An 18,016-nucleotide genomic window follows, 5' to 3' on the forward strand; every position below is an offset into this window, starting at 1 on the left:
AAAAAAAAAAAAAGAAACTAGCTGGGAATACAGGTGCAAGTCACCATGCCTGGCTAATTTTATTTTTGGTAGAGACAAGGTCTTACTACGTTGTCCAGGCTGGTCTCAAACTCCTGCACTCAAACAATCCTCCCACCTTGGCCTCCCAAATTGCTGGGATTAGAAGCATGAGCCACTGTGCTTGGCCATTAAATAGATTTTCTATGCCTTTGCCCATCTCTTCTCCTTCTAGAACACCTCAAATTAAAAAATTTGGCCACTTTCTGGTGTCCCATATGTCAGATAGGCTTGCTTTCCTCTTCTTTTTCATTCTTTTTTTTTTTTTGAGACAGAGTCTTGCTGTGTCACCTGTCACCAGGCTGGAATGCAATGGCGAGATCTCTGCTTGCTACAACCTCTGCTTCCTGGGTTCAAGCGATTCCCCTGCCTCAGCCTCCTGAGTAGCTGGAACTACAGGCGTGTGCCACCATGCCCAGCTAATTTTTTTATATTTTAGTAGAGATGGGGTTTCACTTTATTGGCCAGGATGGTCATGATCTGACCTTGTGATCCATCTGCCTCAGCCTCCCAAAGTGCTGGGATTACAGGCATGAGCTACCGTGCCTGGCCTCTTTTTTTTCTTTTTGTGTAATTGAGTTATTTCAAAAGACCTGTCTTCAAGTCCAGAAATTCTTTCTTCTGCTTGAACCAGTCTATTGTTGAAGCTCTTGATTATATTTTTTATTTCATTAATTGAATTTTTCAGTTACAGGATCTCCTTTGGGTTCTTTTTTATGATATCTGTCTCTTTGAGTTGAATTTCTCATTCAGATCATGAATCGTTTTCCTGATTTTTACTGTTTACCCGTGTTTTTTTACACCTCACTAATTTTCTTTAATAACATTATGCTAAATTCTTTTTCAGGCATTTCATAGATTTCCTTTTTGCAGGAATCTGTTGCTGGAGAATTATTTTCTTAGGAGATGTCTTGTTTTCTTGGTTTTTCATGTTTCTTGTGTCCTTATGTTAGATATCTGTGCATCTGATATAACAGTCATTTTTTCCAATTTTATTAATTGTCTGTTATAGGGAAAGACTTTTCCTATAAGTGTATCTATAGTGTTGGCTGGGTAGGGTGCTTTGACTTTGATCCTGGGTGGGCATAGTAATGTAGTCTTTGTATGACTTATTTGGTTATAATCAGCATCAGTGGTGTCTATGAGTTCCTTAGTGGCTTATACTATGGTTGATAATAGAGGCTGTGGTGAGGCTTTGCTAGGGATGAGGATGACAAATGAGCAGCTCTTAGGCTCTGGGGAGTGCAAGCTTCATTCAGCTCCCTTTGTCCCAGGGGCAGTCTCCTTGGTGCACTGCATTTCCTGTTTCCTGGGGTGTAGGAGACTACATGGGCTAGAATGCTGAAGACTTGGCTGTACTGCTGTGGCTAGCTGGTGTTGAGATATTCTAGCCCTCTGGGTGGGCTTGGGAGGTTGTCAGAAGCACTCCAGGGACGTGGAGATGGAGGCACTTTTGGGTTTCAGGGCAGAATGTAGTTTGGTGGGAGCTGGGCTCTCAGAATGGTGTTGTGCTTGCAGCTGCTTGGATCTTAGGGGTTCTGTGGGCTCTGAGCAAACTTTCTTTTTGGAACAATGCTTCCTGTGGACTTCAGGAAGATCTCTACACTTATCTTAGGGCCTACATTGGTAAGAAGCTCTTCCTTGGCTAGGATTGCATAAGTCTGTAGTAGGAATGTGGACCCTTGGGAATCTCTTGCTTATAGCTTCCCTGCACTGGGGTGTTTCTCCTGGCTGTGAGCCAATCCCAGCTGGACAGGCTACTTCTCTCTCCTCTTATTCCATGCCTTAGAAGTTCCTTGTCACTTTCCTGATGAATTCCAATGTTATCTCTCACTTTATTCTACATGTGATTATGTACTTGCTGTTTTGGTCCTTCTTTGTAGTGGAGGTAAGTGCTAGGTGCCTGTAGGTCACCATCTTAAAGTCCTTTCCTAAGTGACAAATCTTAACATTACAAAAAGAGACAGCCAAATATTTACATGTGTATTCCAGATGGAAGTATATGACACCATCTATGAGATGTTCTTGCCAAAAATTTGAGCTGTTCTTACTAAAAATGAAGGTTTCAGAAACATTCATCTGATCAAGGATCTAATCTGTTTGTTCACAGAAACTAAGCAGGGTATACAAAGCACCACAGGAATATAATTAGCAAAACCCAGAATGTGGGAAGCTCTACAGAAAGAAATGGCCCAGTGTGCTCAGTAAATAACATTTCAAGGGAAAGGAAGATAAACCTATCGATTAAAATATATGTAGGACACTGTCTTAGCCTGGCTTCCCGTGAAATTACGAATACCTTATGTGAAAGTATGAACCCAGTGATTAAGGAAATAAACAGAAAGAAAGAAGAGTAACTATAAGGACAGGCTATGGATCAGGAAACTCTTTGCTCAATCCTGTGGGACTCTGAGGAGCCATATGAAGTGTATCTCCAAAGCATCTGTGCTGGAGAAAGAGGGACATATCTATCAGCTTACATTCCTCATTGGTCAAAGTTTGTTCCCAGGGTATTAGCTTGCACTTTTTGGATCTTGCTCAACCATAAAGAACAAGCAGTTTTCTGCACTATGAATGGAGATCCCCAGGGCCAGGAAGAGAAAGGTGCGAAGCGTAGGATGGAGGCCTGGCACTGTCAGGCTGCACTTGTATGAAGCTGGCTGGAAGATGCATAGTACTAGCCAGTGCAGCAGTGTCGGAAATAAGAGATAAATGATCCAAGTGGATCTAAAATGGCACACACCAGAGGTATCTGAAACAGGGACACTTTGCCAAATGCAATATATGGAATCTTGTTTGGATCCTGATTATAACAAACCAACTGCAAAACAATATGTTTGAGACAACTGTGGAAATTTGAACACTGGATATTTGAGAACCTTAAAGCATTTTTTAAGGTATTATAATGGTATAGTGATTATTTTTTAAAAGTGTCTATTTTTTGGATATATATACTGAAATAACATGAAAAAACAAAAACAACTATTAAATGGGAAGAAAAGTTGTAACTGCAAGGAGACACTGCCTAAATCATCAGAATGAAAGCTTGTAATACCCCTCTTTTCAATAATTGATGAATTGGACAATCAATAACTCTTATAGAGGATTCAAACAATTAACAGGCTTATTATAATGGATATATAAGGAACATTTCTGTGAACAGCTGACAAATATATATTATTTTCAAGCACATATGGAACATATCCAAAAATCTACCATGTATTTGGCTATAACATATATAACAACAAATGAAAAATAGGAATCCTTCAGACTCCATTGTCTGACCACAATGCAATTAAGTTACAAACCAATAAAAGCAGATAAATATTTAAAAATATATGTTTAGAAGGACCGGGCACAGTGGCTTACAACTGTAATCCCAGCACTTTGGGAGGCTGAGGCAGGTGAATCACAAGGTCATGCGTTCAAGACCAGCCTGGCCAATATTGTGAAACCCTGTCTCTACTAAAAATTAAAAAAAGTTAGCCAGGTATGGTGGCACATGCCTGTAATCCCAGCTACTCGGGAGGCTGAGGCAGGAGAATTACTTGAACCCAGGAGGCCGAGATTGCAGTGAGCTGAGATCTCTCCACTGCACTCCATCCAGCCTGGGTGACAGAGACTCCTCAAAAAAAAAAAAAATTATCTATCTATCTATCTATCTATCTATACACACACACATATATACATATATATGTATGTATACACACACATATATATGTTTGGAAAATTTAAAATCACAACTACATACCTCATGCATCAAAAAAGAAATCATATTGGCTGGGTGCAGTGGCTCATGCCTATAATTCCGGCACTTTGGGAGGCCGAGGCAGGCAGATTGCGAGGTCAGGAATCGAGAGTATCCTGGCTAACATGGTAAAATCCTGTCTCTACTAAAAATACAAAAAATTAGCTGGGCATGGCGGTATGTGCCTGTAGTCCCGGCTACTCAGGAGGCTGAGAATTGCTTGAACTCAGGAGGTGGAGGTTGCATTTAGCCAAGATCATGCCATTGCACTCCATCCTGTGTAACAGTGAGACTCTGTCTCAAAAAACAAACAAACAAACAAACAAAAAAGAAATCCTAATGGAAATGCTAGATAACAAAACTTGAGATACAAATAAAGCAATGATTAGAAAGAAATTTGTAACCTGAAGTGTATATATTGGATAAGAATAAATGCTGAATACTCCTGAACTAAACATTAAATGTTGGAAGTAAAAGAATAATGGAAAAATAACAAAAAGTAAAAGGTAAGCTCTACTTTAAGCAATATGGCTGGTTATTTAGGCTATTTGGGTCATCCTTCTGTTGAAAAACAGGAAAATGTTGGCTGAAACATAGAAACAACAGTTTTCTTAGAGACATTAGCACCGTCAAGACAGAAGGAATTATCATGCTAACATCATTTTTCTGGCCTATATTATAAAAAATTTCAAACACAGAAAAGTTAAAGCACAGTACAGTGAACAGCTGTACAACCTCTGTCTATATTCAACAACAGTTAAATCATTTGAAGGTAAATTGTTGGCATCATGATGTCTGACACCTAAATACTTTAGCTCCCGAGAATTAGAATGTTCTCTGACACAAGCATAATACTATTATAACAGCTAAAAAATTAACAGTAATTCCAATATCATATCTATTATATCCAAATCCTGGCAAAAAATCTTTAAAAAAACTCCAATTATCCAGGGAGGAAAGCAGAGCACAAAAATTGCTTTTGCCCTGAGGACATTAGCTGTTCCAAGCCCACTTTAACTTTGCTTTTGATGACTTAGCACAGCGAGAAGGTCTGATGTCAAAGGCCAAGGCCTGCACAAGGTGAGGAGTCTAATACAAGACTCTCCACAGTAAGCTGGGTCCCCAAAGGGCCTAGAATAAGGGCAAATGAGGTTTATCCCCTTTCTTCTCTTCATCCACAGACGATTGCAGAGAAAATGGCATTGATGCTGAGCTGGGGTGGGTGATGGGGAGGCCAGGGATAAACTGGCCACACAGTATCACCTTCTGTGGCCTGATATGGTTTGGCTGTGTTCCCACCCAAATCTCATCTTGAATTCCCACGTGTTGTGGGAGGGACCTAGCAGGAGGTAATCATGGGGGCAAGTCTTTCCCAGGCTGTTCTCATAATAGTGAATAAGTCTCACAAGATCTGATGGTTTTAAAAAGAGGCGTTCTCTCATTTTTTGCCTGCCTCCATCCTTGTGAGATGTGACTTGCTCCTCCTTGCCTTCCACCATGATTGTGAGGCTTCCCCAGGCACATGGAACTGTAAGTCCAATTAAACCTCTTTCTTTTGTAAATTGCTCAGTCTCAGGTATGTCTTTATCAGCAGCATAAGAATGGACTAATACATGGCCCTTATGGGAATTTGTAGCCCCAATTCATTTCACCTGGGCTGTTCACAAAATTTCAATCTATGAATTCAGGACATAGCACTATCAATAAAGTACTCTTGTGAAAAGACCTACTCCTGACTCTAAATACCTACTCAAGTCTCAAAACTGATATACCAATTTACAGGAAATACAGGGGATAAAGAACATAGTAAGTGACTCCTTTCTGTAAACAACCAAATTCAGAAAGATATTCTAGAGAAAAAGGGATCCAAATTCTTCAACAAATTAATGGCACAAAAAATTGTGGTAGGAGAATACGAACTGTCTAAAATTACAAAAGACTCGTAATATATTAAACACATATAAACCAAAGGTGGTATGGACCTTGGTTGAATTCTAATTAACATAAAACTAGGTTTATTAGATGATATCTAGACTGGGTATTATTAGATGATATCAAGGAATTATTGTTTAATTTGTTAGGAGTGATAATGGCATTGTGGATTTTAAAACAAGTTATTGGCTGGGCACAATGACTCATGCCAGTAATCCCAGCACTTTGGGAGGCCGAGGCGGGTGGATCAAAAGGTCAAGAGATCAAGACCATCCTGGCCAACATGGTAAAACCCCATCTCTACTAAAAATACAAAAATTAGCTGGACATGGTGGTACGCATCTGTAGTCCCAGCCACTTGGGAGGCTGAGGCAGGAGAATGTCTTGAACCTGGGAGGTGGAAGTTGCAGTGAGCCCAGATCGTGCCACTACACTCCAGCCTGGTGACAGAGCAAGACTCCGTCTCAAAAAAAGCAAAAGCAAAATGAAAACCAAAACCAAGTTATCTGTTAGATATACATGCTGAAGAATTATCTTTCTAGTCTTGTAGCTATCAACTGTCAAACCATGAAGACAATAAGAATCAGACTGATCAGGATTAAGAATGATTGATAGAGAAAATTGCAGAGACTTAGACTTCAAGCTGGGTGCAGCAGCTCTTTGACATTTTGGAGCTGCCTTAGGGGTCTAATGAATGCATTTAGTGTACAATGAAGAAGGGTATGCATGGATATTACTTTAAGAATGAGCTGTCATTGACCATGTTTTTTGGTGAACTAAACACATTTTTAACAAAAAACACCTTTCCTTCTTTCTTTCTTTCCTTCCTTCCTTTCTTCCTTCCTTCCTTCCCTCCCTCCCTCCCTCTCTCTCTCCTTTTTTTTTTCTTTTTTCTGGAGTTACACTCTCATCACCCAGGCTGGAGTGCAGTGGCCCAATCTTGGCTCATTGCAACCTCTGCCTCCTGGATTCAAGCAATTCTCCTGCCTCAGCCTCCCCAATAGCTGAGATTACGGGCACCTGACACCATGCCTGGCTAATTTTTGTATTTTTAGTAGAGACAGGGTTTCACCATGTTGGTCAGGCTGGTCAGGAACTCCTGACCTTGGGTGACCCACCTGCCTTGGGCCCCCAAGTGCTGGGATTACAGGTGTGAGCCACCACGCCTCACCTCAACACATATTTTTAACACTTTCCTTGAAAGTTGCCATCATAGAGCCTGGAAACCTAAGTACTGGATTGGCTTTCCCAGTCTTCTTTATACGAAGGGGTGGCCATGTGAGATATAAATGAAAATCTTTTTGCAGAGGGGCCTCTAGGAAAACTCTTTGATAAAAGGAACAAATGATGTTGGTGGCCCTCCTTTTTCCTTTCTTGAATTTGGATATGATTTCTGGAGCTGTAACAGCTCTTGCAACCATGAGGAAAATGCTCTAAACCAATGTGAGTAACTACCTACCCCCACGTTGTTTAGAGCAATAAAAAATAAAATTTATGTTTAAGCCACTGTTAGTTGAATGATTCTGTTATTTGCAGAGGAAAGCATTCCTAACCTATACATCACAGCAAAGTGCTGGCAATTCCTATCTCATAAACTTTTATGAGGATTGATTAAATAAAATGCCTAACACTTGCCTAGGCAACTTGTATGTTCCTCTGTCCATCCTACTTCCTAGATCAATTTGGCTACATTTTGGGAAGAAGTTATGGTTTGATTATACCTTTTTATTAAAGCTGAGGTCAGAACCATATACAGCATTTTAATTTGCAAAGGTGTCAGTTTTAATAAGGTTAAGATAACATTTTCTAGTTTGTTCCATACTCTTATTCACCATGCTCAATATTTTTGTTGACTTCTTTGGCAAGAAGAGTTTACTGCTCCAGCATCTTCCTGGAAGAGTCCACAATTGTGCTAAATCTATTTTAACCATTCCCCTTTAGATTCTTTAAATTGTACTTGCCTACACAGACATTTCCCTGCCACTATACTGTAAGCTTGCAGAGCCTGGCATTTTCTTCTATTTTCTTTGTTAGTTTAGTTGCTGCCTAAAAGCAAGACTAGGCTCTCATAAAGTGGTAAAATGGGGCTGGGCACGGTGGATCATGCCTGTAATCCCAGCACTTTGGGAGGCCAAGGCGGGCATATCACAAGGTCAGAAGTTTGAGACCAGCCTGGCCAACATGGTGAAAGTACATCTCTACTAAAAATACAAAAAACAAAAAAACAAAATAGCCAGGCACAGTGGTTTGTACCTGTAATCCCAGCTACTCAGGAGGCTCATGCAGGAGAATTGATTGAACCCAGGAGGCAGAGGTTGCAGTGAGTCCAGATGGAGCCACTGCACGTCAGCCTGGGTGACACAGCAAGAATCCGTGGGGATTGGGGGAGGAAAAAAAGGTAAAATGGGCAGCAGCAAACTGCAGGTGTGATAGGAGAGATTACTAAACTGAGATCTGTCTCCTAAAAAATGGATCCGATTTCAGGATCACTCATTTATTTGACTGTCAAGAACGCCTCTGAACAGGAGGAAGACTTTGGGCAGAGGGTGGGAGATGTTGAAAGAGCACCGAGAAGGGAGGAGTTGGTACCCAAACAATTTGTTTACATAGTGTTTTCTGGACCTGAAATATGTAGAAACGTACTTTGAAAATAAAATTCTGTGCTGAAGTTTATTTTTCTTACGGTTTGCAGTTTCTCCCTCCTAGGTAATTTACAGAGGGCGCTGAAGCTGATCCCCTGGGAGCTTTAGGGTTTATGACTCCTCTTGTATTTTTGTATTTTCTGTAGAGACAGGATTTCCTACTTCTTTTCCACAATGTGCTAAGTCAAATTATGGCCAAATTACCAATCGCATGGTAATTCAGCTTCTAAACATATTTGGTAGAGTTTCCAAAAATTAAAAAAAAAAGAAACAAAACATACCTAAATTGTTTTTACTTGGTTCTCTTTAAATCAGTGATTCGGTTCCTTTGAAGAACACTGTTGCTTTAGCATCCCCCAAAGTGAACGAGACACACTGGATTATTGATTTACATCACAGTTTTAAAAAGCGCCAATACTGGAAACAGGCCGACACTTAAGGCGAGGCGGGCCTCAAACTAAAGCAGAACCTTCTTAAAACCACTTATATTTCAAGAGATGGGTTAAGCGAGAAGAGCTGTATAAAGAAATAAGCCATTTTCTATGCGCCTATAATACTCAAGGCACTGCACTCTCTCATCACTTGTTAATTTACAAGAAGACTTGCAGGTCCAGGGAAAGGGAGAGGGGAACAGTGGCAAGGTTCGCGGAGGGCGGCAAACTGCACCCTAAGCGGCGCGGGGCTGCGCTTAAGGAGACAGGGGTTCCGGTGCAGGGCGCTCACTGCCAGGTAGGGGCGCGCGTCCTGCGCCGTAGCCGCGCGCGGCGTCCTCGGGCTTCAGGCCGGGCCAATCGGGAGGCAGGCGGGAGGGGGCGGGGCTGGGTCGGGCTCCGGAGTCCGCCGGCGCGTAGGATCCGCGAGTTTGGCTTCCCCGCCCGTCATGGAGCGGCTGACCTTGCCTCCCGGCGGCGCGGCGGCGGTGGACGAGTACCTGGAGTACCGGAGGTGAGGCTGTGACTCCGGGCCGGCCCTCCGCCTGTCGGAGGGGCCGGGACCCCGGGGCTGGCGGCGCGGGCAGGGGCCCGGCGGGCGTCCGCGGGGATTCTCGGAATCTGTGCATGGGGTGTTTGGGGAGGCCTAGATGAATTCCAGATTAGCCTTTCCTTAATTAAATATTGTAGAGTCATGCAGTTCTATGCAGTAATCAGTCTTCCGAAGCCATTTGAGAGGTCCCTCTCTTCTCTTCCAAGAAGGATGACTAACTCTAGATTGATGCAGAGATCCAGCTGTTTTTTAAATGGCCATTGAAGACATACACATCGAGTACTCGGGGCTATAGATGTTAGCAGACATCAAATTAGTCCAGTGTTAGGGCCAATCGTGAACGTCTGAACGAGCTCCCTACCCCCAGGTGCTGGTTTTAGGAGAAAGGCACCGACTGGTGTTTGGCGTTCCTTCGAAACTGGAAACGTAGCTGCTCCTTTGGCCTGAGAACACGGTTCGTTGTCCTGGGTCCTGACCAAGGCTGGTGCACCTGTGGTGACGCGCTCCTTTTCCGCTTCCTGGGGTTTTTGTGGTCGCGAACCTGGGCGGATGGGAAGTCCTGGGGAGGACCGACAGAGGACGCGGAGTTGCGGCGGGAAGATGTGTGTGTACAAGCAGAGGGGAGACGCTCCAGGCTTTGCCTGGGACGGTGGAGCGAGAGACAGGGCCTCCTCTGTGGGATCGTGGGCAGCCCGGATGACCCTGAGGTGTGTGTGCAGATGAACCCCCAGCTGACTGTGCTCCCCCACTCTGACTGCCCCGTTGGTGTAGTTTTGAGTAACCCTTAGAACTGCCTGGAGATTCTAAGCCAGAAGAAGGGCTAGGTGCTTGATGGGGTCAGTTCCCACGCCTGGTTCAGGGTCAAAACAGCCACCATCCCGTCTTCCTCCATAGCAGAGCCGGCCCCGTGAGCCTCCAATTCTCCTGAGAGGGAGGAAGTTACTGGAGCTGGTGTTGACTTATAATTTGCATATAGATATGTGAATTATGGGCCTCCAGTTGACTCTTGCCTAGCCCCGAACATGTTAGGCGCAGACCTGGTGGGAAATGATGTATTTATTTATTATATTGACACAGGGTTGTCTCTGACTCTTGCCCAGGCTGGAGTACAGTGGTACCATCTCGGCTCACCGCAATCTCCTCCCAGGTTGAAGTGACTCTCCTGCTTCAGCCTCCCGAGTAGCTGGGACTACAGTCGTGCGCCGTGACGCCCAACTACCTTTTGTATTTTCTGTAGAGACGGGATTTCACCATATTGCCCAGGCTAGTCTTGAACTCCTAGACTCAAGCTATCTGCCCGCCTCCGCCACTGCAAGTGTTGGGATTACAGGCGTGAGCCACCGCACCCAGTTGGGAAATTATTTTTGCAAGCATAAATAACTTGAAACACTTCCCTCTGAAAGAGATTATCAGGTCCTTTACTGACATCAGAATTTCAGAAAAGTGGGGAAAACAGGACTTGAGTGCCTAGATATGAAAGGGTGGACTGGGAAGGTGGGGTGGGAAGATGAGTCAAAATATGAGTTTAGAAGGAAACAAACTTTCCTTCCTAAGAGTTTTCCTCCATTTGGTCTTGCCTAGGTACTTTGGTGGGAGTCAGTTGAGAGGGAAAGCATATGGCCTTGTTACAGCATGGGAGGCACTGACCAGTGTCCTGGCATCACCTGGGAGCTTGTTAGAAAAGCAGAATCACAGGCACACTCTAGACCTATTATTATTTATTATTTTCAGACAGAGCCTCACTCCGTCACCCATGCTGGAGTGCAGTGGCACCCATAATGGCTGAGGGCAACCTTGAACTCCTGAGCTGAAGTGACTCACTTACCTCAGCCTCCTAACTAGCTGGGACTACAGGCATGCATCACCACACTCAGCTAATTTTTATATTTTTTGTAGAGATGGGGCCTCACTATGATGCCCGGGATCATCTCGAGATCCAGTCCTCAAGCAATCCTTCCACCTCAGCCTCCCAAAGTGCTGGGATTACATGTGTGAGCCACCACACCTGGCCTTATCTTGTATGTGTGTGTGGATATGTATATATATATGTGTGTGTGTGTGTGTCTATCTATCAATCAATCTTTTTTTTTTAGACAGAGTCTTGGTCTGCTGCCTAGGCTGGAGTGCAGTGGTGTCATCTTAGCTCACTGTAACCTCTGCCTCCGCAGTTCAAGCAATTCTCAGTGCTTCAGTCTCCGGAGTAGTTGGGATTATAGGTGCCTACCACCACGCCCAGCGAAATTTTGTGTTATTGATAGAGACGGGGTTTTGCCATATTGGCCAGGCTGGTCTTGAACTCCTGACCTCAAGTGATCCGCCTGCTTCAACCTCCCAAAGTGCTGGGATTACAGGCGTGAGCCACTGCACTGTGAGTCTTAATCTGCATTTGTACAAGATTCCCTGGGGATTCTGTAAGTACAATAAAATTTGAGTTGCACTGGTTTAGAACTTAAATACCAATGACATCTAACTTTTAAAAGATCTTTTAAAGATCTGTATCTATCTTAAGATCTTAATACCTGTTGGTATTCTTGATAGCTACAAGAAAGTGAAATGGCTGGGCTCAGTGGCTCACGCCTGTAATCCCAGCATTTTGGGAGGCTAAGGCCGGCAGATCACGAGGTCAAGAGATTGAGACCATCCTGACCAACATGGTGAAACCCCGCCTCTACTACAAATACAAAAATTAACTGGGCATGGTGGTGTGCACCTGTGGTCCTAGCTACGCAGGAGGCTGAGGCAGGTGAATCACTTGAATCTGGGAGGCAGAGGTTGCAGTGAGCTAAGATTGAGCCACAGAGCAACATTCCATCTCAAAAAAAAAAAAAAGAAAGTGAAATAGCCCAAAATTTATCTCAGAATTAAATGCCCCCCCCTTTTTTTTTTTACTATTATGTATCTAGATTGTTTATATAAGGAAGATGGTTGTGATTATTTTATAGCTTATAAATTGGTGTTTCTTTTTTTTGTTTTAGTGGCAAGTACGTAGAGCAATGGCTTTTATTTTCTACCTTGGCTAAAGGCTTCAAAGTATGGAAAAAAGCATGTATTGTACAAAAAAGTATATAGGATTCTACAAACAACACTTTTTGTGACTTTTCAAGGGGAGTATTTCCAGGGAGAAGTGTCTGCAGTTTTGAAAAACTTCTTTTAATTGTGCTTTCTTTTCCTCCAGGGAGGCCAACTCTTACTTTCTTTTCATAGAAATAATGAGGGCTTAATGTTTTCCCATAAAATTTTGGGTTCTTACTTCTGAAGTTAAACAATGATAAACCTGAACACACAACACACAGCTGTGGTTTGAGCTTGTGCTGAACCAAGTGTGTATGTAGGTTCCACATTAGTTTAAACTCCTGGCCAGGGTTTGGTGACAGGTAGGAAAATTAGTCATGGTGGCTTCTGCTTTGATATTTTTTTGTATTTCTTTTTGGATACATTTTCAAAGCAGGAAAATGTTAGAATTTTTAACAGTTAAGCCTCTACTTTTAATGAGAAGAATGAGCATCTTTGCTTCATTATCAGAGGAAAAACTGAGATGAGTATGTGGTAATCCTCTGTTGATAAACCTGGATCAGTAAAGTCACGTTATGAATTCATTGTCTTTCCTATTTATAATCCTCCTATATAGAAAGCATAGGGGAGAAAAGATTTCTTTTCTCAGCCACCACGAGGTTCATGGCTGAGGCACGTGCGATTCCAGATCAAACAGAGGGTCGGGCTTCTTATTCTCTCAGCCCAATAATTCGTTGTAGATGAACTGGGAAAGAAGGGAGTTTATTTTTGTAACTAGGTATAGGGGGAAGGCCTGGAAAATATCACCAGACCAACTCAAAATTATAAAGTTTTCCAGAGTTTATATACCTCCTATGCTATATGTTTACATGTAAATGTGCATTTGTCTAAAGACATAAGTGATTAACATAAGTTGACCCAACTCAAATTTAGTAATATAGATTACTAAAGACATAATCATTTATGTCTAAAGACATAAGTGATTAAATTATATCTTTAGTAATCTATATCTAAAATCTGAGTCCTGAAGACCTTCCTCTGGAGCCTCAGTAAATTTACTTAATCTAAATGGGTCCAGGTACTGGGGTGATTACCCTTATCTTGTCTTCTGCTAAATCATGGGGATCTGGGAGCTCCTTCAGACCCCCAATAAACTTGTTTGTGGAGGCCTGGGGAGTTTTTTCAGATCTCCCAATAAACTTGTTAGTCCTAAATGGGTCCTTTAAAAATTCCTTCATTATCTTGTCATGCTTCAAGGCCCAGAAAAGGCCTAGGCAAAACTCTTGGTGGGCTTTTATTACATTCCAGCCTTTGGATAAGGACACTGGCTCTATCAGCTTTTAATATTTAACTTAACTGCTCATTCAGTGCTGAAACAGTTGTTACAGAGACCTGGCCTGCCTATCCTGTAAGAAAGGACAGATGTACAGAATAAAAGTTTACAAACTTATTTAATATTTTCTGTGGCCTGGCCATTACTTGTCTGGAAAATAAATACTCAGAGTTTAAGAGAAATATATTTTTTTGTTGTAGAATTGTTGGTGAGGATGATGGAGGGAAACTTTTTACCCCTGAAGAATATGAAGAATACAAAAGAAAAGTTTTACCTCTGCGCCTACAAAACAGATTATTTGTGAGCTGGCGGTCACCAACTGGGATGGATTGTAAACTTGTGGGCCCAGAGACACTATGTTTTTGTACACATAGGTAAGATATTTTTTTGCTAAGTTTTTTGATAATCAGAAAATAAAAAGCTAAGCATATCTTACTTCTACAAATGAAACTGTGATGATTGAGAAACATGTAACAATTGTCCTTTATACATTAGAGTAGAAATTATCAGCTGGGCATGGTGGCTCACATCTGTTATCTCAGAACTCTGGGAGGCCGAGGCAGGAGGACCACTTGAGCCCAGGAGTTCTAGTCTGCAGTGAGCTCTGATTGTGCAACTGCATTCCAGCCTGGGTGACAGAGTGAAACCTTGTCTCTTAAAAAACAAAAATTATCTAAAGGTTTTTAAAGCTATAATTAAAAAATTTCTGTCATATTCTATTAGAACTCATGATGGAGTCTATCACCTTAAGCAGTTCTCTTGCCATTGGTAAACATGTTTGGTGGTCCTGTGGCTTTGCCAGGGGTCTTTCAGTTTGACTAGGGAGCAGAGTCTACCCACATCTGGCATCACTGGAGAAGGTAGAGAATGGGTCATCAGATTGAGGAACTACTTTAAGCATTGCTTGAATTGATCCACACTGATCATGCTGTCCATCTGTAAGTATAAACATTTCTCCTCAAATTTACTAATCGCCTTTTATACCTTAAGGAGCTGCTGTGTTGATACCTTTCTTTAAACAAACAAACACACTGCTTTGTATTACTAATGGTCATGTTCCAAGAAAAGTGCCGAAAGAAAAGGAAGTAAGTGAGGCTCCAGTTTTTGACCTGAGTTGCCCATATCTGCATTTGGCGTTTTGGTGTGTATGCTCTACTTTAAATTTTGCTACTGTCTCACAGTTGTACAGTTAGGAATACCTAAGCTGCTTCACAGAAAAGTCTCTAAATCTATTCTGTGTTTTCAGGTAGCAACTTCAACTTTCTGTTCCAAGAGAAACCACCCTATTCTGATAGCAATTTCTGGGACTCTGTGAGACTCTTTGTATAATTGCTATTTACAGAGTTGCAGTTTGCCCAAGTTTGTTAGGCAGTTGCTAGGGTGAGTAATGTTGTATATAGATTGACTATAAATTTATTTAGCAACCCCAACTGAAAACACTGAGGAGGAATGGAGGATGAGGGATGTGTTAATATCTTTCGGAATTAAAGAAGGGTTTGGTAAGGTTTGTGATAGTTTTATAGTTTATTCTTACACAAATTTAGTGCTACTTTCTACTCTCTGTATAAGTTATACAGCATGGACTTGTACCTCAAAATTGATCTAACTCAACTTTTTTTTTTTTTTTTTTTTTTTTTTTTTTTTTTTTTTTTTTTTTTCTTGAGACAGGATCTTACTCTGTCGATCATGCCACTGCACGTGGCATGATCTTGGCTCACTGCAGCCTTGACCTCCTGGGCTCAAGTGATCCTCCTACCTCAGTCTCCCAAGTAGCTGGGACCACAGTTGTGTGCCACCACACCCAGCTAATTTTCATATTTTTTTGTAGAGATGCAGTTTGGCTTTATTGCTCAGACTGGTCTAGAACTCCTGGGCTCAAGTAATCTGTCTACCTCGGCCTTCCAAACTACTCAGATTACACTTGTGAGCCACCATGCTCAGCTGACCCAACTCAACTTTGATGGAGAAGTCAATATATTTAGTAGTGATCCAGTCAATGAGATCTTTTCCTAAACTCTTTTTCCCCACTATAAAAGTGATACATGATTATTAAGGAAAATGGGGAATATATAGAAACATAGAATATATTCTATATTCTGTATAGGATATATAGAAGCAGCTCGCTACCCAAAACCAGCTGCTAATTTTTTTTTTTTTACAATATCTATATGACTTTTTCTTTACATGGTCCATTTAATTGTTGTTAATTATGTATGTGCAGAAAATACTGAGCCACTTTTAATAACAGAATCACAGAAATGTTTCCATGTTCTTATGCACTGATCAAAAACAAGATTTTTAATACCTGCCAGGTAGTCCAGCTAGTCCAGTGGTGTTTATCTGTGTTCTCCAGGCCTGTGAGGGAGGCTTGGGGGGCGTGCCAGGTGGAAGGGAAGGTTAGGGGAAGGTGTAACTCTATTCTGTTCTTCCTCTTGCTGTAACTAATTCTGCATTTGTTTTATATATTCTGGTTCTGTAAAAGATTTTATTTTACAAAAAGATTTCACTGCTAAGAGAGTTGAAAACTGTTGTCTAGTAATTTACTTCCTGCTTCTCGTGTGTGTGTGTGTGTGTGTGTGTGTGTGTGCGCGCGCGCGCGCGTAATGTAGCTGATGTAAGTACTATTGCTAATACTATTGGTATTATATTTATTGCATAAAGCTTTTTCTATATATGGAATTATTTTCCTAGGGTATATTTTCCAAAAATGAAATTTCTGGTTTAAAGAATGGACTTTTAAAAATTTCTTGAAACATTATTAAATTATTAAATAGAATTTGTTCTTTTATAACACTTTTTTTGACAGCGTCTCCCTCTGTTACCTAGGCTGGAGTGCAGTGATGCTGTCGCAGCCTACTGCAGCCTCTGCCTTCTGGGTTCAAGGGATTCTTCTGCCTCAGCCTCCTGAGTAGCTGGGACTACAGGCATGTGCCACCACATTTGGCTAATTTTTGTATTTTTAGTAGAGATGGGGTTTCATCATGTTGCCCAGGTTGGTCTCGAACTCCTGAGCTCAAGTGATCCACTTGCCTCGGCCTCCCAAAGTGCTGGGATTATAGGCATGTGCCACCAGCTCCTGGCTCTTTTGTAACACTCTTGATAGCATTGTGTATTACATATAGTTTTAAAAAACTTTGGTTCTTTTTGCTAAATTAAAGTGGTATCTCATTTTAATTTGCATTTCTTTGATTAATATGGAAAATAATAAATTTAGTATTATTTTACTCAATATCACCTTATGAGAAGGAAGTAAGTGGCCTATTTAAGAAAATAAGAGGGAGCTTTGGCTTTAAAAAATATTGATCATTTATTTTGAAGTCAAAAGTTATATTAAAATAAATTACATCAATACATGTTTATTGAATATATTTCTATTTTAAGTAGCAAATGTATGCAAATAAATTTAAATAATGCACTTTGATAAAAATAACTTTTATAAAGAAAAATTTTCATACTCTTAGGTTGTGCTTCTATGTTAAGGAATTTGTAGAGGTAAGTACTTTAAGGAAATTATATGATATTTCTTTGTATTGCTGTGAAACAACTTCTTAAGTAACTAAAAATAGAAATTTAAAAGAGTTAAGATTTCCTCTGACCAAAGCAAGATAGCTGATGTAAGTACTACATGTAGGAGTTTTCACCTTACTAACAAGAATAATAAAGCAATAACAATTTAAAAATCATATCTTCCTTTAATAGAATAGAAATTGTAATTTTAGATAATACCTGCATTGTGTTTATACTTCCCTCTCTCTCTCTCTCTCTTTAGGTATAAACAACATAAAACTGACTTGGAGACGATTCCCCAGCAGCGCCCCATTGATCTGCCCTGCCGAGTGACTGGCTGCCAGTGCAGGGCTTACCATTATGTCCCCTTGAATGGTACCCAGCCCATTCGCTGCAGGTGCAAACACTTTGCTGATCAGCACAGTGCTGCACCTGGCTTTACATGCAATGCATGTGAGTTACATGATTATTAATACACAAACACAGAATGTTTCTATGTCTTCCTTATTTAATGTGCACAATATTTAATGTGCCTTTGTACTGGTCAGAGAGTTAATATTCAGTTGTATTAGTTGTAGAATTAATATTTCAGTTGTAGCATTAATGTAAGCAACTAAGGAAAATTCTATGGATAAATACTCCTCGATTTCATTTTTGTGGAAGAACTCGGAGTTAATGGTATGCTTGGTAATCCTAAACCCTCATCTCATGTAGTTCAGATAATTTAAGTAATTGTAATGGATTTTAAAGAATTACCAGATATGATCTGATTCAAATTTTTGAATATGGGAATTTAATGAA

General features: G+C 41.1%; 1 protein-coding gene across 3 annotated transcripts in view; it reads left to right on the plus strand.

Annotated features, from left to right (window-relative positions):
- Window positions 1-9,188: 9,188 nt before the first annotated feature.
- The window catches only part of FAM221A (family with sequence similarity 221 member A), a 22,710-nt gene continuing 13,882 nt past the window's right edge, over window positions 9,189-18,016 (plus strand). For 2 of the 3 annotated variants that reach the window (XM_037737914.1, XM_037737915.1), the window contains exons 1-4: window positions 9,241-9,324; window positions 9,731-10,070; window positions 13,909-14,082; window positions 17,478-17,668. In XM_037737914.1, coding sequence (XP_037593842.1) covers window positions 9,913-10,070; window positions 13,909-14,082; window positions 17,478-17,668 — 523 coding nt within the window. In that variant the 5' untranslated portion in view covers window positions 9,241-9,324; window positions 9,731-9,912. Of the gene's footprint in view, window positions 9,325-9,730; window positions 10,071-13,908; window positions 14,083-17,477; window positions 17,669-18,016 lie in introns of all 3 variants that reach the window. The other variant, XM_017526995.1, reaches the window with a different exon arrangement.

This window comes from Cebus imitator, unplaced genomic scaffold (genome assembly GCF_001604975.1).
Source record: "Cebus imitator isolate Cc_AM_T3 unplaced genomic scaffold, Cebus_imitator-1.0 Scaffold45, whole genome shotgun sequence".
NCBI lineage: Eukaryota > Metazoa > Chordata > Mammalia > Primates > Cebidae > Cebus > Cebus imitator.